General features: G+C 45.0%; 1 protein-coding gene across 4 annotated transcripts in view; it reads left to right on the forward strand.

Annotated features, from left to right (window-relative positions):
- Positions 1 to 21690, forward strand: part of PTPRZ1 (protein tyrosine phosphatase receptor type Z1) — a 354695-nt gene that overhangs the window by 269613 nt on the left and 63392 nt on the right. For 2 of the 4 annotated variants that reach the window (XM_073573381.1, XM_073573382.1), the window contains 5 exons: positions 8651 to 8736; positions 10753 to 10773; positions 11063 to 11159; positions 12745 to 12827; positions 16930 to 17064. In XM_073573381.1, coding sequence (XP_073429482.1) covers positions 8651 to 8736; positions 10753 to 10773; positions 11063 to 11159; positions 12745 to 12827; positions 16930 to 17064 — 422 coding nt within the window. The remainder of the gene's footprint in view (positions 1 to 8650; positions 8737 to 10752; positions 10774 to 11062; positions 11160 to 12744; positions 12828 to 16929; positions 17065 to 21690) is intronic. The other 2 variants (XM_073573380.1, XM_073573383.1) reach the window with 1 other exon arrangement.

Genomic DNA, 21690 nt, shown 5'->3' on the forward strand with positions numbered 1-21690 from the left:
ACTTTTTCAAGTCACTGTATTTGTTTTTCAGGACCAACATTTGTCCTATTTTGAATATGATATATAAGAATCCCCATGTACTTACTCCCTTAAATATTCTTGATAGTCTGCATTATCACAGATATTGCATACCACGGTGACTCAGTGGGTAGCACTGTTGATTTGCAACACTGGGGTCCTGGATTCAAGTCCCACCAAGGACAACATCTGCAAGGTGTTCATACGGTCTCCCTGTGTTTGGGGGAGTTTCCTCCTGGTACTCCAGTTTCCACCCACATTCCAAACACATACTGATAGGGAATTTAGATTGTGAGTTCCAACAGGGAACAGCGATGATTATCTCTTTAAAGTGATGTGGAATTAATGCCGCTATATAAGTGAGTTGAATAAATAAATACTATCACGCACACATATTTCTAAGGGCAACAATTCAAGCCTAGGTAATAACGTGCAGGAATAGGTATGTCACCACGGAACAGACGGATCAACAGTTAAAGGAGAGGTTTATTTACAGGGAATAAAGTTAACAGTGTAGAAATGAATATAATGTGAACGGATTTAGCAAACAGTCAAAAAGCATAAACAGTATTCAACAGTAATAAGAGTTATTTTCTTATGGTGAAACTTATCAGTCTGCAGGGGTCTTGATTAAAGGGGTCACTGTTCTCCAACGTTGGCGTTGAATCACCAGCGGCGCTTGTAGTCCGTAATGCTCTGTATCTTGGGCCTTTATTGATGTCCAACCAGGGTACGAGGGGTTACTGCGGGAGCCAGAGGAGTATGAGACTGACGATATCCCCTTTGCTCCAAGTCCTTCTCTCTTGCTCTGCAGAGGTGCTTTCTCACCGGAATCAGGGGCTCTGCATTAACACATAAGTCATTGGGACCTTGTACATGGCTCAGTCTCTCTAAACAGGTCACAGCTCCGTTACTGAGTGCAGCCTCTTTGCAGGGAAGCGTCTTGTCACAGAACACAGTCTCTCTGCGGGGGAGCGTTTTGTCACAGAACACAGTCTCTCTGCAGGACAGCGTCTTATCACAGGGGGAGTGCACAACCTTCCTGACACCACAGTACCTGGCTTCACATACTCATGGTCTGCAGTCTTTGTCCGCGGTCTCTCTGACTCTGGCGGCTGTACCAGAGTTCTCTCCCCGCCTGCGTCAGCGTCCTCCCCTGTCTGATGTCTGCGCTGCTTTGAGAAAAGCCTGTGTGCTTTTCCCGCTCTCCGCTCTCCTCCCTTCCTGTTCCTGGCTGCTGAACAGGCTGCTAAAGCTAAAGTGTCCCCTGGGGAACCTGCCGCCCTGCTCAATGGTTCCGGGCATGGAGCAGTGGAGGCAACCCCTCCTCGGCTCCTCCTGTACTTCACCGCCATACATTCCACCTCTGTGTGAGCTCGCTATTCCACGGGCGAGAGTTTCTGGAGCTCCTGCTGACGATCTTCCAGACCGTGTACAATTTGCTGCCAGATGAATTCGTCCTGGTTGTAGCGTATGGGGGTACAGAGAGGTAAGTAGAGGTTGTGGAATCAGGCACTGGGAAAGTGGAAGTTGAGGTTTCCTCGGTTGCTTCCGTAGTCTCAGGCACCAGCCCTGTTTCCGGGTTTCCCTGAAGGGGTAGAGAGTCTCCCTCATCTTCGTCGTCAGCAGCGATCACTGGTTCAGCTGCCGGGGGTACCGGGGCAGATGGTACCGCCGGAGGGTCTCGAGACAAGCAGGGACGCAGCATATTCCGATGTAGTGTACGAGTGGGAAGCTCTTCACCTGTTTCAGGTTGAATCTCATAGACGGGTCCCCGTCCACCGAGCCATCACTTCACCCTGTATGGGCTCTTCTCCCACCGAAACTCCAACTTGTTGTGGGGGCGCTTCTCCCTTCCTAAGACTCCATCCCCCGGTCGTAGGGCTGTCCCCTTCTGGGGAGTGACCTGAGGGTGTTCCAATTCACGGAGTCAGTTTTGTACCAGCCATTGATTGGTCCGCAGTCGACGATGATGTTCTCGAACCCAGGAGTACACCCCTGTCCACGGGTAGTCCTCCTCAGGCTCCAGCGCCAATTCAGTCAGTCCCTTCCGGGGCCGGCCGAAGAACAGTGAATAGGGCGTGAATCCTGTGGTACTGTGTTTACGGTTGTACACGCACACCAATTCAGGGACAGACTCAGTCCAGCGCGCTTTCTGGTCTTCTTCCTGTGTCCTCAGCATAAGAATCAGGGTGCGGTTAAATCTCTCACAAGCTCCGTTCCCCTGTGGACGGTAAGGGGTGGTCCGAGACTTATCGATTTTGTACAGCTGATGTACGGTAACTCTTCCATCACCTTCCCAAGGAAGCAGGCTCCTTGATCAGAATGGATTCGCTTGGGACACCCATACACTTGGATTAAATGTTTACAGATAGCATAGGCCACAGACTCAGCAGTCTGGTCCCGAGTGGACGTGACCACAGCAAATTTGGAAAAGTGGTCGATCATCACTAGGCAATGCTCATAGCCCTGATGCGCTGGCCCAATCGTCAAATAGTCTATGGCCAGTAGTTCCATGGGTCCAGAGGATCTCACTGTCTCTGTGGGGGCTCGCTGTTACGGCGGTTTGACTAGTTCACAATTCCGGCACTGCTGACACACTCTCTCCAGGATGTTCCTCAAGTGGGGATGATAGAATAAACGTTGCAGCCACAGGAATGTTTTTTCTGGCCCGAAGTGTGTTCCTTTCTCATGCGCCTCCTTAGCCACCTGGCCTACCAGGGACGAGGAGATGATCGTCTGCCAAATGAGATTCAGTTCAGATTGTAGGTACACTTTCCTGTACAGGATACCATCCCGCAACTGTAGCCGCTCCCACTGACACAGCATCCGTAACATCTCAGGGGACATAGATGCCCTCTCACTCTGGCCAGGCACTTGTCCGGCTATGAGCCACCTCCTCAGCTGAGCTATCTCTCGATCTTCCTGCTGCATTCGGACCCACTCATCACGGGGTTGTTCCAACAAATTCTCCTGTGTCCTTTCTTGAACTGTTTCCCGTGTCGCTGCCACCGTCCTGGCAGTCCCTCCAATCTCTGGAACCTCTACAGCCTCCAACTCTTCATCCCGACTGGGCGCTGGTGGACGGTAATTTACTTGGGAAAGGGCATCAGCATGAGTATTCTCCACTCCCCTTCTGTAGGAGATCTTGTACCGAAATTTTGCCATTCGTGCTACCCAACATTGCTGTAGGGCCCCCAGCTTTGCTGTTTCGAGGTGAGCCAATGGATTGTTATCCATACGCACGTGAACTTCCAAGCCAGCCAGATACTCTGCAAACTTCTCAGTCATTGCCTACACCAGCACCAACAACTCCAGCTTGAATGAGCTGTAATTATCCGGATTTTTTTCCAAGTCATGTAAGAAGTTACTGACGTATGCGATGACACGCTCCTTTCCATCCTGCATCTGCGAAAGCACTGCCCCGAGTCCTTGTAGACTTCCATCAGTATGTAAGATAAACGGCTGCGTGTAGTCTGCATAGGCCAACACAGGGGCCTGGGTCAGGGCTTTCTTCAGGGCCTGAAATTCTTTCTCCTGTTGCTCTCCCCAGTGTATGTTCCTGTTCTTCGCACATGAGGGTACTCCTTTCAACAATTCCAGGAGGGGGTTTAGGAAGCGGGTAAAATCTTTTACAAAGCGCCGGAAGTATCCCGTGAGTCCCAGGAATGCTCGCACATCCTTTACGGTTTTTGGGGTCGGCCACTCCTGCATGGCAGCGATTTTCTCCTGCGAGGGCCTCACTCCTTCGACAGAGACAACATGCCTCAGATAATTGATTTGAGTCCGGAAGAGGTGGCACTTCTGGGGTTTCACTTTCAACCTGTACTTTTGTAGCCGACCCAGAATTTGCTCCAATCTTTGGAGATGTTCTTCAATGGTGGGAGCAAAGAAGATGATATTGTCTAGGTAAATCAGAGTGGCTTCAAAGTTCAAGTCTCCTAGACATCTTTCCATGAGACGCTGAAATGTTCCCGGGGCGTTGGCTAGGCCGAAAGGCATGTGGTCGAATTCATATAATCCCATCGGAAGAATGTAATCTGTCTTGGCTCGATCTTGTTCAGACATGGGTACTTGCCAGTTTCCTCTGGCCAGGTCCAGCGTAGAAAAATACCGGGCATTTCCCAGCATCAACAGGGACTCCTCTATCCATGGCAGTGGATATGAATCTCGCACCGTACAAGCGTTGAGCCGGCAGTAATCCACACAGAAGCGTAAAGTTCCATCCTTCTTCCGCACCAAGACGATGGGGGCAGCCCTCTGGCTCTGGCTCTCACGGATCACTCCCTTCTTCAGCATCTGCGACAGCATTCCCTGTACCTCTTGATATATTTGTGGGGGTATCTGGCGATATCTCTCTCGTATCAGTGCCGCATCCCCAGTGGGTATCTCTTGGGTGATGGCCGTCGTGCTCCCAAAATCATCTTCATCTTTTGTGAACACCTCCTGGTACTTTCCTAACAAGGCCTCCACCCAAGGAACTTGATGAGAAGGCAGTTCTGAGAGTTCTGCCCGCATTTGCTTTAGAATCCGTCGGCCTTCTTGCAGATCTGGGATGGTCTCTGCCTTTACAGTCACCAGCCACGGGTCTTCTGGCTTTGCTGTCAGCTGTACTGTTTCGGAGGGCACCAGCTCATCTGGTACACCTAGGATGTCGGCCACTTCTCGCCTGGGGGGCAGAGTCACGTCAGTCTCTCCCAAATTCACACAGCGCACGTGAACGGTGCCATCCTGCACTGTAGCCATGGTCCGTGCGACCAGTATCCCTGACGGCAATTGATTAGCTTGGCTGGGTTCCACTTGCACCTCCACTCAATCTAGAGGGACACCCGCTCGCACAGGCAGGGGAAGCACGGTCTGTCCAGGGGACAACACTCGATTCAAAGAAGAGGGGACGATGATCTTACCTAGTTCTTTCCCGCTGCTGCATATTTCCCGGACCTGGGCTGTCCGAATCAGCTGTTGAAAAACCCTCTTCTGTGGAATCTGGTCTCTCCATTGTCGTAGGAATTGGTCTGGGGACTCATTGAGAAGTATACCTCCAAGGTCTTTAAGCACGTTCATGCCCAGGGTTACGGTATGATCCCTAGCGGCTTCTCTATCTACCAGCACTACTCCTTTTCTCCCCACATCTTTTCCACAGACTTCTATGTTCAGCCATACCACCCCTGCGACTGGGATAGGCAGGTGATTGGCTGCCATAAGCCTAATGACTGGGCCCCATTCGGGCCTCAGCGCCTTCGTGAAATTTCTACGAAAAAAATTTTCGGGCATGGTGGTCACTTGCGAACCGATGTCTATTAGGCACCGCACAGCTCTCCCGTTGATTTCGACCCAGACCAGGGGGCACATGGAAACAAGGCTGGTGGGACTCTTTTCACTCCTCTTCTGCTCTTCACGCTCCGAGCGGTGTCCCTCATGCTCGGAGTCATCTAGTTTAACGGAGGCCGCGGGGCTGGTCGGCTCCACTGGGGACAACACCGGGCAGTATGACCGGGCTCTCCACAAATATAGCAGGTGAGGGGACGTCTCCTCTTTGTGGCTGCAACTTCTCTTCGGGGAACAGCTCCTCTATCTCGCCCCAATGAACCGGGCCTCTCTGCCTGAGTCCTCCTTGAAGCCACCATTTTTTCGCAGAACTGACTGATCTCTATTCTCAGGTCTTCTACCCATCGGGGGACTTTATCTGCAGTGGTAGTTGCCTCCCTGCTCCGCACCTTTCCCACTGATCCTGTCACGTCCTGTTCTTGCTCGTGCGTGTGTGCCTGACTACCAACTTCAGAGAATAATTAAAGAAAAGTGCAAGTTAGAGTTTGATTTAAACGCCAAAGAAATTGCTTAGATTCTAAGCCAGGAGTAGTATATTTTATATATTAGCTATATAATTAATAGGCAACAGATCTTTAATAATGGCCAGTATAATATATTGTGAGGGTCTCAAATGCTTATCACAGTAATCTAGGTTGTGGTGAAGGAGTACGTACAAGTATAACTTTTCAATAAAACTGTTTTTTGTCTGGAATTTTTTTCTATATTGAAATGAAAGAGGAACTGTCAATTGCCATATATATAGGTGCTCCTCACAAAATTTTAATATCATCAGAAAGTTAATTTATTTCAGTTCTTCAATACAAAAAGTGAAACTCATATATTATATAGAGTCATTACAGAGTGATCTATTTCAAGTGTTTATTTCTGTTAATGTTGATGATTATGGCTTACAGCCAATGAAAACCCAAAAGTTGTTATCTCAGTAAATTAGAATAATTAACAAAAAACACCTGCAAAGGCTTCCTAAGCATTTACAAAGGTCCCTTAGTCTGTTTCATTAGGCTCCACAATCATGGGGAAGACTGCTGACTTGACATATGTCCAGAAGGCAGTCATTAACACACATCATAAGGAGGGTAAGCCACAAAAGGTCATTGCTAAAGAAGCTATAACGCAGGAGAAAATATAAGATATAAATATAATCCTATGTTTTTACTGATTGACCAGAATGTTAAGAAGTAACCACATACACTATAGACGGCGCTGTTGGGAATCTGTGGTCAGTCTAGATGACTTCTGTCACTACTGTATTTATTGAGATCACAATACAGAAGGCTTCACTGATATTGCTTTTTTTACTGATTAAACTACAATCTCGACTGGAGAACTTTTTGGCAACTTCCAGCTATTTATTGAAGTTACTTCTTTGTAGTTATGCAAACTTTATTTCCAATACACATGAAATCTATTTCTCAAGTCTTTGCATTTAATATGGACTGTCTGCTGGTTAATATTTATTTATTGGATTGCACAGCTGCTTTCCTGAGCGAATCCTTCATTTAGCTGTTATTGCTTGTTACTGTATTTGAAACTAATTATAAAACACACACCTGCTGCCAGATGCCGCCTTTTAAGTGTGAAGGTGGAATTGCACATATGTGGATTTTTGTTTCTTTTAGACTTTCAAGATAATTCAATTTTAGTATTCATATCCAATCATCTATGAAATAGAACAGATGGGCGCTAATATCATATCAACAAATTCTTGTTATCTAAAGACTAAGTTATTAGGTGGTCTAAATGGTGAACATCTGTTGATGTAAATAACAGCTCTGCATTAATACGTTGATGTATCTTTGTCAAAGAAACACTTATTAATATACACACTGTGAAATGATATTTCATGCATTGATTTTCTAAACTCTTTTCTTCTTAACTATCCAGAAGTAGTAGAAGTGCAGATGTGAAATGTTTTGTGACATGTTTAGACATTTAGGTTATGTGCCCACGTTAGCATTTTTAAACGCTCAGGAAACTGGTCCCCTTCCCAGAAAACGCGCGTTTTATTTCCGTGCGTTTCTTGCGCATTTTTTGCACAAAAGACACGCGTTTTTGACGTGTATTTTCCATGCATTTTCTGGGAACATTGGAAAAGTGTTTAGAAACGCATGCATTGGTACAAAAAGCCAAAAATGCATGCAATTTAATGTGAAGCTTCTTTTAAGCATTTCTGCAGCGTCTGAGCCGGCACAAACGCTGCGGAAACACTTAAAAAATGCAACGTGGGCACAAAGCCTTAAGTTAGAAAAGTATGCGGATCTCATCAGAGACCAAAGCTTGGCCATCGGTAGTCTATTTTCTTTTAGTGGACCGCTCAACCTTGTTTTACTTTGTCCAACATTTTCATCTCACACATGGAGTCATTCGATTTTTCAAATTACAACAGGTCACTTTCATTGAGGACATCTTGTAAATGTTCACAAAGAGTTAAAATAAATTTTCTGACAAACCATAACCGCCACTTCTTGCCAGTATTATGTCAGCACTTTCCCTCAAGACATCAGTGCCAAGAGGACTTGGTTAGATGAGAGATCTCTAGTTATTTACCAGTTGACTTCACCATTTGGAACTTTGGGTTGGATTCCAGGCAGGTCAATATCTGTTTGGAACTCGTATGTTTTTATTGTGTTTTTGCCACAGTTCCATTTTTACTGTTGTATACTATGGACATGTAAACACTTGGCAATGGGCACTTTCTCCATTCAGCGATACCTCAGTTCACATTACATTACATGCCCCTTACTATCATGAACTTACTAATAGATTGCAAAAATCCACTAAAGTATAAGGTATAAGTTGATGGAAATGACTAACAAAACTTTGCTCAAAAATAAATTGGAGCTAGGATTTCTGTAAAAGAAGCCACATCCACATAGAAGACAATAAAATAAAATAGATGTAAAACAGGCAGAAAATGTCGGAGTAAAAAAAAAAGTTCATAAACTGTTCAATATTCTAGATCAGTGATTTTCAACTTTATTACGATGGGACAACGCCTGAAATATGTTTCCAAACCATATGCTACATCTATATCCATTCCTACTTCAAAAAAGCCTGATGCAAGAAGCGATTTAGTGCAGGCTGACATCAATTAACATTCGCTACTGTATTTGATGCCACCCTCGGAGAAATACAGTACCTTACTAGGTTCCAAGGAACCATGTACTCACTAGATAATAGGTCTATATACAGTATGTTATTGCTAAAACTGTGCAGTAAAATGATCAGTCTGTTATGTGCATTAATTGACATGGAGAGATAATGACCAGTAAGAACATATTTCTTCTTTCATACTTTTAAGATGATGTTGGAGCCATACCTTTGAAGCAGTTCCCTAAACATGTTGCAGACCTGCATGCAAGCAGTGGCTTCACAGAAGAGTTTGAGGTACATCTTACACTGATTGAAATTGGTCCTTATGTTTATGATAGCCATACATATACTTTTAAAGGAATTTACAGGAAGTGGGTGCCATTCTATTCTTCATGTTAAACCTCATTCACATGTCTGTGTTAGGCTGGTTTCACACTTGCGTTCCTTGGAGCTGCGCACGGCCGCCGCTAAGCTCAGCTCTGCCCCCTGTCACGCCTCCTCCAGCCAGCTCCGCCTACCTGTTGCATTTTGGTGCACTCAGCGCACCATCAAAAGGACGCATGCGCCGGCAAACCCATACCTGCACACGGCTTGCGTACCTAATGCTAAAGATAGAGTACACAGGTCGCATGCAGCGTCATGCGCCCATAGACGGAGCTGACCGGAGGGGGTGTGGCAGGGGGCGGAGCTTAGCAGTGGCCGTGCTCAGCTCCAAGGAACGCAAGAGTGAAACCAGCCTTACATATGTACAACATTCTGTTTGGTGTTTTTCACAGATAGAACACATACACGTTATTGTCTATGGGGCAGTTAATAGGTCCATTTTTTTCAAAGATTGATGACCTCCAAAAAAAAGGATTCACATTTCTGATCCAATTAGCGAATCAAACTCGCACATTCATGTGAATTCATACTATTGTCATGCTAGTTGCATCCAAGTGCTGTTCATTTTTCACTAACTTATGTATCTAGCTATCCCATATTTATCTATCTATCTATTATCTATCTACTATCTGTTTATCTATCTGTTATATATCTATTTATCTATATCTATTATGTATCTATTAAGCTAACTATCTATTTCTATATCTATGTATGTATCTATCTATTTCTAGATCTATGTATGTGTCTATCTAATATCTATTTATCTATCTATCTAATTATCTATCTGTCTATGTGTAGAGCATCTACTGTATCAATCTATTCATATATAGTATCTACCATCCATGCATAATACCTTTTCTATTAACAAATGTTATTGCTTATGACAATAAAGCATATGCTTGACCTTGGATCCAATTATATAACATTTGTAAATTTTGGCCTGTCCTCATGTCAGTAGTGATTTATCATCAGCTGTATTACCATCCATCTATTGTATTTAGCGCCTCACCCCAGTGTTTATGACTGGTAGAAGTATGGTCTGAACAGTGTTTGATTTCTCAATGTCCTCACTCCAACCACTGATTCTGTTACTAATTGGAATTACTGTAGTTAGCAGTAGGCAGCTGTGCCCTTTGATTCACCCTATTGGCCGCCATTGTCATCTTCAGTTTATATAATTTGGAATACCAGACTATATTATAATACCTCCACTGACATGTTGTGAGCTATACACTTAGGCCTGTTTCACACTTCAGTTATTTGACGTCAGTCAAAATCCGCTAGTGTGTGAAAAAACGGATCCGTTTCTCCACAAACGGATGCCACTGGATCCGTTTCTTGGACGGATCCGCTTTAGCTGCTAAGTGCCTGAAATTTAAAGTAACACGACCTGAGAGAGAGAGATTCCAGAACGAGAACGCTATTGAGGGTTAAAATGATTGGCAGAGAAAATCTTCCGGGCATGCGCAGTTAAATATAGCGGTCCGCCGCTACAAAAAAAGTTACATTGTCCATCCACTCCAGCCGACGGCCGCTAAAATTTTAACGGATCCGTCTTAAAAACGGATGCAACGGACGACCATCAATCAAAATCTGTTGCTAATGCAAGTCTATGGGGGGAAAAAAGGATCCGCCAAAAAAGGGGCGGAGCCGTTTTTTTATAAAAACTGCGGATTTTGACTGACATCAAAAAACTGAAGTGTGAAACAGGCCTTACATGTTCACTTTTTGGTTTTACCATACTTTGTGTTTAATTTACGTGGGAACGCCATTGTATAAAGATTTATGAACTGTTTGGTCTGCTCTCCCCAGAAATTAAACATTATTTGCTTTCATCTATCAGTTGCATTTTGTTTTTATTTATCATTCCCTATTATGTTCACATTGTAAAATTTATGTCATTCTTTTTATTCACTTCCTCATTAGACACTGAAAGAGTTTTATCAGGTAAGAATGTTTCGTTGTCATTACCTAGTGTAGCCCTGGCTTAGAAGTGTCCTTCATATCAGATCACAGCCAATTTCCACTTGATTCTGTTCATGATGTTACTATAGGATCCGTTTTTACAGGAGCCGTGATTCACATGACAGATCCATTTTATATCGGACTGCATCAGCTCTTGTCCCTATTTTACCAGCAAAAAAGCAATGGAAACCTGATTGAGCAGATCCGAATGCCTGGGTGAGCTCAGCCTAAGGGAGTGATACTTTTGGACTCATTTTTTTCTTCATTGCAGGAGGTTCAGAACTGCACTGTGGATTCAGGCATAACATGTGATAACTCAAACCACCCCGACAACAAGAACAAGAACAGATACATAAATATTGTTGCCTGTAAGTAAGTAGAAGAAATAAGGGCTATAGATTTAAAGTATTTGCTTTGATCTAGAACTTGAAGGATATTTAAATCTGTGTAAAATACAGCATTAGTCACTGTTATGCATTATAGCCATACAAGTCATTTATTGGAAATCAATCATTGCATTTTAGTTGCAATAGTGACTAAAAGTGATATCAATTAATCTAACCATACGCTTTAGATAGCTATTAGGAAAAAAAAACATACATGATTAGCCAAGCATATGTTTTTTTAAGGTGAGTAAAACTCCTTAGAACAAAGGATAAGCCATATTTAAAAACTCTAAATATAAAATAGAAAAATACAGTTAGGGTGTGGGTCACTGTGTTTCATTTTGGGTGGGGCTGCATGGTGACTTTGGCTACAACAAAAACAAAGACCCCCCCCCCCCCCCACTGCACCCCTGAATAAAGCTATGCACCACACCATGAATCTATAATTAGCCAATGTGCAACCCGCCAGTCAAAATATAAATTGATAAGCCAAAACTGTGACCCCTTTATCTATAATTAGCCACTTTCCTGCAGCCAATAAAAACATAAATTATCCACTGTGTCGCTATCCTCCTAATTTGTTATATGTCCCTGTCCTGTATCCTGTGCCCCCTCCTCAGTTCATTGCAATTCCATGTGTTCTCTTTTGCCAACCCCCAATTCAATGCAATTACATATCCTGACTCCCAACTACAACCCCCAGTTCATCACAAATAAATGTCCTCTTTTCCACCCACACTTCCAATTCATTACAATTACATTTCTTCTCTCCCACCCATAGCCTAAATTCTTTACAATGACAAGTCCTCTCCCCCTATTTATTGCAATGCCATGTCTTCTCTCCCCGTACCTCTTCAGTTCAATGCAATTTCGTGTCTTCTTTCAAACTCCCCCAGTTCATTACAATTACATATCCTATCTTACACCCCTCAAATCATTGTAATTTCATGCCCTCTCTCCCACCCACACCCCCAATTCATTTGAATTGCATGTCTTCTCTCCCACCACCTCCAATTCACTATAAATTCATGTTCTCTCTCCCACCACTCCCAATTCATTGCAATTACATGTCCTCTTTCCCGCCTCCACAATTTATTACATTTTCATGTCCTCTCTCCCACCCTTCACCCCAATTCATTGCAATTAAATGTCCTCTCTCCCACCCAAACTCCATCTGCATTCTACTGTTCCCCGTGGCATTAAAAAAAAGGAACCACTTCTCCAGATGATCTCCTGGAGAAGTAAGTGTTTCCCGTTTTCATTCTCTTCTGGCCAGGTATCTGCTAAATGAAGCAGCCAGTGTGATGGTGTTATCGAACTGGTCTTAATCGGTGATACATGCTGCCAATGGTGTTGAAAAGGACTATAATCTGGCCATGGGCCCCCGGAGTCTCGTGTCCAAAATTTCCCTCATTATGATCCTTCTCTGGTTTTGAGACCCCGGTTCTAGATCAAAATTATCTTTTTTGTACTTTAGGATACCTTAATTTACAAATAATAATGGTGATAACCATGAAAATGTTCTAATCTAATCACAACTTATTTGTTTGAAATTGTTTTTGTTAAGATGATCACAGCAGAGTTAAACTTTCACAAGTTGGAGAAAAGGATGGAAAGCCAACTGACTACATTAATGCAAATTATGTTGATGTAAGTAAATATTCTGCATATTCAGTCATTCAGTCAGTATTTGTCTTTCAAGTGATATCTATTAAAGGGAATCTGTCAGCAGGTTTTTGCTATTTAATCTCAGAGTAGTAAACTATAACCTCAGTCCCCTGATGAAGCCTGTCACGGCGAAACATGTTGGGGAGTGTTGTGAGCTCTCTTGATCCGAGGCAAGGCTCCATCTGGTGGATACTGCTGGTAGTGGTGCTGGTCAACATGATGTTAACCCAACAGCTGCAGAAGATAATTGGAGGAGTGGCGGTAGTGACTGGGACTACATAAGCGAGCAGACTTCTCTCAGTGACTGCCGATGATACTCCTTTCTTTGATTACTGAGGATTTCTGTCTGCTGCCTGATCCTGCATTTTTTCAGCTAAGTGTCTTTTGCTAAACCCTTTGCATCTGTTTTTGCCTTGCTGTCAGGGGTGAGCTTGCTCCCCCTGGGGCAGCTGCCTCCTGCCCTGTATTTTTGTATCTTGTGTTTGTTTGCTCAGTACCCTGCTGTATTAGCCTGTTGCTAGCCGCCAGTTCACACCTGAGTGCTGATATAGTGGGGGCAAGGTTGTTCAAACCTCAGTATTTTTGTACATCAGTTGTGTTGGAATTATTGGGGTTTTTGCGTGATTGCAGACAGTGCCTTTTCTGTCCTGTCCTATCTAGTCAGTGTGGGCCCCATCATTTGCTCAGTCTATTTTCTGTCTGTGTTTGTGCTTCATCTTGTCTCACCGACAATATATGTTTGGGGTTTGTCTATTTCTTTGGGGATCTGCTCCGGGGCAGTTTAGATTTCACCTTTCTGTCTTTAGGCTTAGTTAGTTCTCCGGTTGTGACGAGGCATCTAGGGCAACGTAGGAACACTCTACGGCTACTGCTAGTTGTGTTAAGATCAGGGGTCTGCAATCCGCTGAGCGACGAACCTCTCTGGTGTTCTGGTGGCATAACCTATTGCGCTCTCCTCCTCGGTGACTCAATCATAAAAGGGGCGGCTATGAGCAAATCTTAAATTAGCTTTAGTGGTCATGCAATTGATACCTATTAGTGATGAGCAAGTATACTAGATGCTTGGGTGTCCGCCGAATATTTTGGCGTGCTCGGATACTTAGTTTTCGTCACCTCAGCTGCATCATTTGCGACTGCTAGACAGCCTGAATACATGTGTGGAATGCCTGTTTGTTAGGGAATTCCCACATGTATTCAGCATGTCTACAAGTCGCAAGTCATGCAGCTGAGACGACGAAAACTAAATACTCCAAACGCCAAAATACTCAGAGGACACCCGAGAATTATCGGGGAGATGCGAGCAACAATGCTACTCGCCATCACTAATACCTATAAATTAACCTTAGAAAGCTTCCCTAACTAGTGGATGGCAGCCATTAGTCTGGGTAGGAGACTTGTTAGCCATAGGATAGTGATACCCTATATAAGAATCCTAAAAAAATCTCATATAGCAGTATCTCTTTAGTGTTTTTCATTTTGTTAGACCATATTTATTAAATAATTCTAGTTAAAGTCAAGTTTTAATCTCAATATCCCTTGAATTGGGTTCATTTACCCTTTGGGTAATCTGCTATTATGGATTTTCATCCCTAAAGACACTTTGCTGTTAGTGTAATCTGGTGCATGAAAACCTGATTGCAGGAATGTGTCACTTATTAGGCTTTGTGTTGTAGTTTCAATACAAATAGTGGTTTATCAGCAGGAGTTTAACACTGCCCAGACTACAGCTCACATGACCAGCAGTCAGGCTAATCTGTATAACCCCACCCCCACGACTGATTAGCAGCTTGCTCATATTGCACAGTGTACAGAGGATGCTGCCAGTCAGGGTGTGGATGGGGTTATAAACAGAGCAGAAGAATTGTATGAAAACTACAACAAGCCTCCCAGTAAGTGATACATCCCTGGAATCAGGCTCTTGCCCTAAATTATGCTGTTATCAGATTATATAGAAAAAAATGGTGACAGATTCCCTTTAAATTGTTATTGATACTCTAAAATATACAAAGTGAGTGTCTTATTTAAATATATATATTCACATTTGGGGGAATTCACAAGCCCCTCTACACTAGCTTTCTTATGTTAAAAAGTGGTATAGTATGCTTTCTTCTGCCTTTTTACACCGTCCCAGTATTTTTTTGAAAAGGTAGGCAACCACCAAGTAATTTTTTTAGTATAATTCATAAAGTACAGTTACAATGAAAATACCAAGCTTGATAAATTCTCCAGAAGTGTCCAAATGTATGTGCACAGCCCTTAAATTATTAGTTCAGCCTTCTACCTGCTTCACATTAATAAATGCCCATCAAGTGACGACAACAGTGCACAGCAAAGTCCCCCAGTACCTGCAGCCTAAGGGTAGGTCCCAAACTAGAGGCCGCACTGAGGTTGAACCCCTGCAATTGTGGTGCCCCTGAGGCTCAGTCGCCACAGAGGTACTGCACCTTCTCCTAAGGTGTAGTGCCCCACCAAGTGGGTAAGTTGGGAACTCCTTTCCACACTTCAACACCTGCATCCCACACACAGGATAGTTCAGCACTGATCACATTGCGGCTCATGCTTAGAGGGTAGCAGAGCACCTCTGGTGATTCCTTGCTTCGTAACACGAGATGTGCTGGGAGGCGGGTGGAGTGGAGATCCATATAAAAGAGTGGGAAGGTTTAGAATTGCAGGTCAGTCTGACGGGAGGTCAGGCGAGAGAAGTTCAGTTCTGAAGTTAGTTTTGAGTTCAGTTTCAGTTCAGTTTAGAAAGAGTGCTGCAGCTGCCTCAGTGATCTGAGCCAGCTGGCACGGGAAAGAGAAGAGAAGGAGAAAGACGTAGAACTGCAACCTAAGCTTCCATAAGAGAGAGAAAGAACAGCGCGGAGCGAAGGAGTAGGAGAACAGAGAGGAGTTGTGGGTTGGAAGAGGAACCTTGCCTATAGGTTCTCAGCGCAAGGCTTGGGCCCGGTCCCCGAGGTTGTATGGACACTTATGGTTCTGCAGCAGACACCGGTGGAGTAGTTGGCTGTAAATGCACTACTCCCATCTAAGACTTGGGACACAGCAGCAACACGGATAGAGAACCGGGATCCAGGAGGTCCCTGATCGGGCTACAGCTGTCTGTCATACAAGTAAGGTTCTAGGAACATCTGACAGGAGGAACTTCAGGGATCCACGGTACTGGAGTTCTTCACACTAAAAGGCGCAATAGAGGAGTCGTTCAGGAAAGGCACATGTTGGCGGAGTGTTGGAGAGGAGAACCCTGACTTGCCCGGGCGGTTGATTGAGTCTCTACCCTGGAGGACATGGCATGGAGGCGGGCACCAGTGATTACCAAGAACTGTGAGTAAAGCCTTGAACCTACAAGCCCTGGTGTCCTCCATTCATTCGTCGTTAACCCCTCCAGCACCGCTACATCTGGGTAACAGCATCTACGGTATACCATTCTGCACCTCTCCTCGTCCATTGCACCTACACTGCCCTGGGACTACAGCTCCACCTGTGGGGAGCTATACCATCTTTGCTGCAATATATCATCAGTCCCAGTGGATCTGCATGCAGTGTTGGCTGAACATCTCCCTTGCCAAACACCACGGGTGGCGTCTCGAACTATTCAATAAACTATAACACTATTAACATCACCGCCATTGATATTGGGCGCCCAGGGCCATAGACCGGGTCACTGCTGCTTTGACACATCCCCCTGACACCGGCCCGGTACCGGGTACCCCGCTGCCCTGGGTGTGAGGGCGACCCACAATGACTTTTAAATGTAGTGAAAATTAGCAATAAAAACTATAAAATAAGCTTTTCATTACTGTGCCCCATAACATTGTAGTGTTAGAGTATATGTACCGTACTCTTCTTAGACTTTATACTTCAATTTACACATAGAATTAGTACCGGGATCCGCAGTGTCATGGTCTTTCCGAGCCACTTACCCAACTGCGTGACTAAGAAAAAAATTTGCATTGTTGCAAAACAATTATGTTCTGGAAATACCTATTCTTAATTTTTGGGGTATTAAAATGAAAGAAATCCAACTGAAAATCTGTCATGTTTACATGCAATTAAGGCTAACCTACAAGTCATTTTTCTTAAGGGTTACCACAAGCCAAGAGCCTATATTGCTGCTCAAGGACCTTTGAAATCAACTGCAGAAGATTTCTGGAGAATGTTATGGGAGCATGGCGTAGAAGTTATCGTCATGATAACAAACCTGGTTGAAAAGGGAAGAGTAAGTTTTTACAAATATAAAACACATTTGTAATTAAAAAAATGTCGTTAATTTGTTAATTAAAAAAAGGTCAGAAGAACTACCACTATTTAGAGAAATATATATGTAAGTGCTCATGTTAAGCCGAATGGGATACTACTCACAGCTTTGCTTCACTTATTCATTATTACTGCTTTGTTATTACTTTAGTTCCAGAAAAAAAAAGTTAGGAGCTTAGTACATTTTAAAAAGTAAGTTTAGTATTTCCCCTTAGAAGCTTTACCAGTCATGTCCATGGACAACATTGATAGAAATCAAGGTGAGTAAAATGCCAGACATTAGCTACAGATGTTGCGGCTGTTATTTGGGAACAAAAAGAGACAATCCATTTAAAGAGTGATTTCACGTATTAACTTGTAACATCAGATGATAAATTTGAATAAACATATCATTCAAACAAGTTGCTGCACTTTTATACAATAGTGATTGCATTGTTACAGGTTCTGTGCTGCAACACATCACAAGCAGGAGCCAACTGTATATATACCGTATATACTCGTGTATAAGCCGACCCCCCTAATTTTGTCACAAAAAACTGGGAAAACTTATTGACTCACGTATAAGCCTAGGGTGCACAGTGAGTGGCCCCAGTTTTGCTGCACAGTGTGTGGCCCCAGTTTTGCTGCACAATGTGTGGCCCCAGATAATGCTGCACAGTGAGTGGCCCCAGATAATGCAGCACAGTGTGTGGCCCCAGATAATGCTGCACAGTAAGTGGCCCCAGTTTTGCTGCACAGTGTGTGGCCCCAGATAATGAGGACAGTGTGTGGCCCCAGATAATGCTGCACAGTGAGTGGCCCCAGTTTTGCTGCACAGTGAGTGGCCCCAGTTTTGCTGCACAGTGAGTGACCCCAGATAATACTGCACAGTGTGTGGCCCCAGATAGTGCTGCACAGTGAGTTGCCCCAGATAATGCTGCACAGTGTGTGGCCCCAGATAATGCTGCACAGTGAGTGGCCCAAGTTTTGCTGCACATTCTGTGGCCCCAGACAATGAGGACAGTGTGTGGCCCCAGATAATGTTGCACAGTGAGTTGTCCCAGTTTTGCTGCACAGTGTATCACCCCAGATAATGCTGCACAGTGTGTGGCCCCAGATAATGCTGCACACTGTGTGGCCCCAGATAATGCTGCACAGTGAGTGGCCCCAGATAATGCTGCACAGTTTGTGGCCCCAGATAATGCTGCACAGTGAGTGGCCCCAGTTTTGCTGCACAGTGAGTGGCCCCAGATAGTGCTGCCCAGTGTGTGGCCCCAGATAATGCTGCACAGTGAGTGGCCCCAGTTTTGCTGCACAGTGTGTGGCCCCAGATAATGAGGACAGTGAGTGGCCCCATCATGTTGCTGCTGCTGCCGCTGTCTCCGATACATAAAAAAAAAAACTGTATACTCACCACCTGCTGCCCGCTGCTCATCAGCGTTGCTGGATCTGGAACAGGGACAGGTGAATATGGCTCCCCCCATTCATACTCACCCCCTCCTGGCTCTTCTCTGCAGTCCACCTGCTTGTTCCATGTTCTCGGCGCCGCTGCTCTTCCTGCTTCAGCGGTCACGTGGTGCCACTCACTAAAGTCATAAATATGCGCATATTCATGAGTTGAGTGAGCTTTTAACCCTTCTGGGGGAGGAGTCCCCTGAAAGACATAGGCTAAACTGATTAGCGATGTTATCCATCTCGCGATGGAGGCTTTTGAGGCTTTTCTCCCTTTGTTTTTCCCCCCAAAGAGTAGAAATAGGTTATGGTCCTGTCTCCAACCCTGCGTGGCCCCGATGTAATCAATAACTGCCTGGCGTATGTCTAATTCGTGCAGGGCCCTTTCTTTGTCATTTGAGGGGTTCTCCCAAAAGGAAGGTAAAATTATTTCCCGGTTTAAGTTTTGGACTGACGCAACTTTGGGCAAAAAGGTGGGGTCTAATCTCATGATTATTCGATCCTCCCAGATTCGGAGATATGGGTCTCGGATAGATAGCGCCTGTATCTCACTTATCTGTTTTGCAGTGGTGATCGCCACTAAGAATGCTACCTTCATGGTTCGATGTGAGATGGGCATCTCCTGACTCTGGATAAAGGGATCTGAGCAAAGGGACTGCAGGACAAGACTAAGATCCCATGGGGGGACTGACCTCCTGACTGTGGGACGTAACCTCTGAGTTGCCCTGATAAATTTTATTACCCAGGGATGGGAGGCCAAGGGGTAGTCAAGAAAGGCGCTTAATGCCGAGATCTGGACCTTCAGCGTGCTAGGCCTAAGTCCTTTATTAAAGCCTGCCTGAAGGAAATCCAGTATCTTTGGGATGTCTGGCTTTCCTTCCGCTGAGTCGGGCCTGCCACAATCCAGACAGAATCTTTTCCAAATTTTGTGGTATATCGCAGAAGTTACGTGTTTTCTGCTGGCCTGAATGGTCGATATGACCTGGTCTGACAGGCCTCGAGCCCTCAGGATCTGCCGTTCAGGATCCAGGCTGACAGGTGAAGTCTCCCTGGATCTTGGTGAAGCACTGGCCCCTGGTGAATGATGTCTTCCCTCTGTGGAAGCAGGAGTGGTTGATCTTCTGCCATAATACCCAGGAGTGGAAACCAGCTCCTTTTCAGCCAATAAGGTGCTATCAGTAGCACTCTTGCCTGATCCTCCTGAATCTTCCTGAGGATGGCTGGAATGAGAGCTATCGGGGGAAATGCATATGCAAGAGTCTGCCCCCACTTCTGGCTTAGGGCGTCTACCCCTTCTGGATTGTCCAACGGATTCAGAGAGAAAAACCTGTATGTCTTCGTATTCTTTCTGGTTCCGAAGAGGTCTATTTGCGATCTTCCCCAGCGCTGGCATAAGTTCTGAAAGATCTCTGTGTTCAGCTCCCACTCCATGGGACAGATCTTCTGCCTGCTTAAATAATCTGCCACTGTGTTTTGCGAGCCTTCGAGATGGACGGCTGTTACTGACAGAACCGTATTTTCTGCCCAGGAAAAGATCTTTTTTGCCAGGTCCTGGAGTGCCCAATGACTTGTTCCTCATTGATGCCGGAGGAAGGATACCGCCGTCACATTGTCCGATAGAATCTTAATGTGTTGATTTCTTAGTTTGTCCTGATTTCTTCTTAGGGCCTCCCATGTGGCGTAAAGTTCCTTGAATTTGGAGGAGGTGGACCGCATGTTTGCCGGCCATTTTCCCTGAAGAATTCTGCCTTCTAGATGAGCCCCCCAGCCCCATTTGCTGGCATCTGTAGTGATTATGACGCAGGGGGAGGTGATCCAGGGGACACGTTTCCTTAGGTTTTGTCGCTGCATCCACCACACCAGGGATCTTTTTACTGCTGGAGACAAGGCCATTTTCTTGTCTAGGGAGGTCTGGTGACGATCCCAGGCGGCCAGTACTTCTTTTTGAAGGGTTCTCGCATGGAACTGTGCCCAACGTACAAAAGGGATGCAGGATGTCATGAGGCCCAGAGCGCGCATGGCTATTCTGATGGAAACGCGGCCTTTTTGAAGTTCCTTCATGCTGTCCCGTATCCTTGTCTGTTTTTCTGGTGGTAAGAAGGAAGTTCTGCTTCTGGAGTCCAGTAGTACCCCAAAAAAAATCTTTCTTCTTTCTGGTACTAGGTTTGATTTTTCTTTGTTTATGATCCAGCCCCGAAACTCTAGAACCTCTATTGTCTTCTCCTTATGTCGCCGTAGTTCTTCTGCCGATCTCGCCACCAGGAGGAAGTTGTCTAGGTATGAAATGATGATTATTCCGAGATTTCTTAGGAACGCCACCACTTTCGCGATTAGCTTCGTAAAGACTCGAGGCACCGAGGCCAGACCAAAGGGAAGACATTGAAATTGAAAGTGGCAGGTCCGATTCTGAAGTCTTACTGCAAACCTCAGGAATCTCTGTGACATTGGGTGAATTGGCACCTGATAGTAGGCACTTTTCAGGTCCAGGGTACACATCAGGGCATTCTTGTCTATCAAATGGACTGTGGATCTGATTGACTCCATTCAGAATTTTTTGTACGTGACCCAGGCATTTAAGTGTTTCAGATTTATAATGGTACGGGATTCTCCAGATGGCTTCGCGATGGCAAATAGGGATGAATAGTGGCCCGCCCCAATTTCTGCCCGGGGAACCGGAATTACCACCCCTAAGTTTGCCAGTTCTGTCACGTCAACCTACATCTGTGAGTCGTCTTTTATTCTGCGGGGAGAAATGGACCTTTCGGGGGGAGGGGATGAAAATTCTATTTGGTAACCCTCTGCTATTGTCCTCAGTACCCACTGTTTTTTTGTGATCTGAGACCACTGGGAACTGAATTCTCTGAGTCGACCCCCTATGTTGGTATAGTCATGTTCTCCTGGATCTAGTACGTGATTCAGAAGGGGGGGCTCTAGATCTTCAAGCTCTAGAGTGGGTGCTACCGTAGGAACCCCTCTGAGAGCTCCCCTGGTACCTATAGTACTGCTGCCTTCTATATCCCCCGGGTCTATGAAAGGGCTGGTCCCTAGGCTTCTTTTCCTCAGGGAACCCTTTCTTTACATCAGATGCTTTTTCTAATATATCATCCAATGCTGGGCCAAAGACTTTTAACCCAGAGAAGGGAAGGGCACAGAGCTT

The sequence above is a fragment of the Dendrobates tinctorius genome, unplaced genomic scaffold, assembly GCF_039654945.1.
Source record: "Dendrobates tinctorius isolate UK_male_01 unplaced genomic scaffold, ASM3965494v1 ptg000035l, whole genome shotgun sequence".
NCBI lineage: Eukaryota > Metazoa > Chordata > Amphibia > Anura > Dendrobatidae > Dendrobates > Dendrobates tinctorius.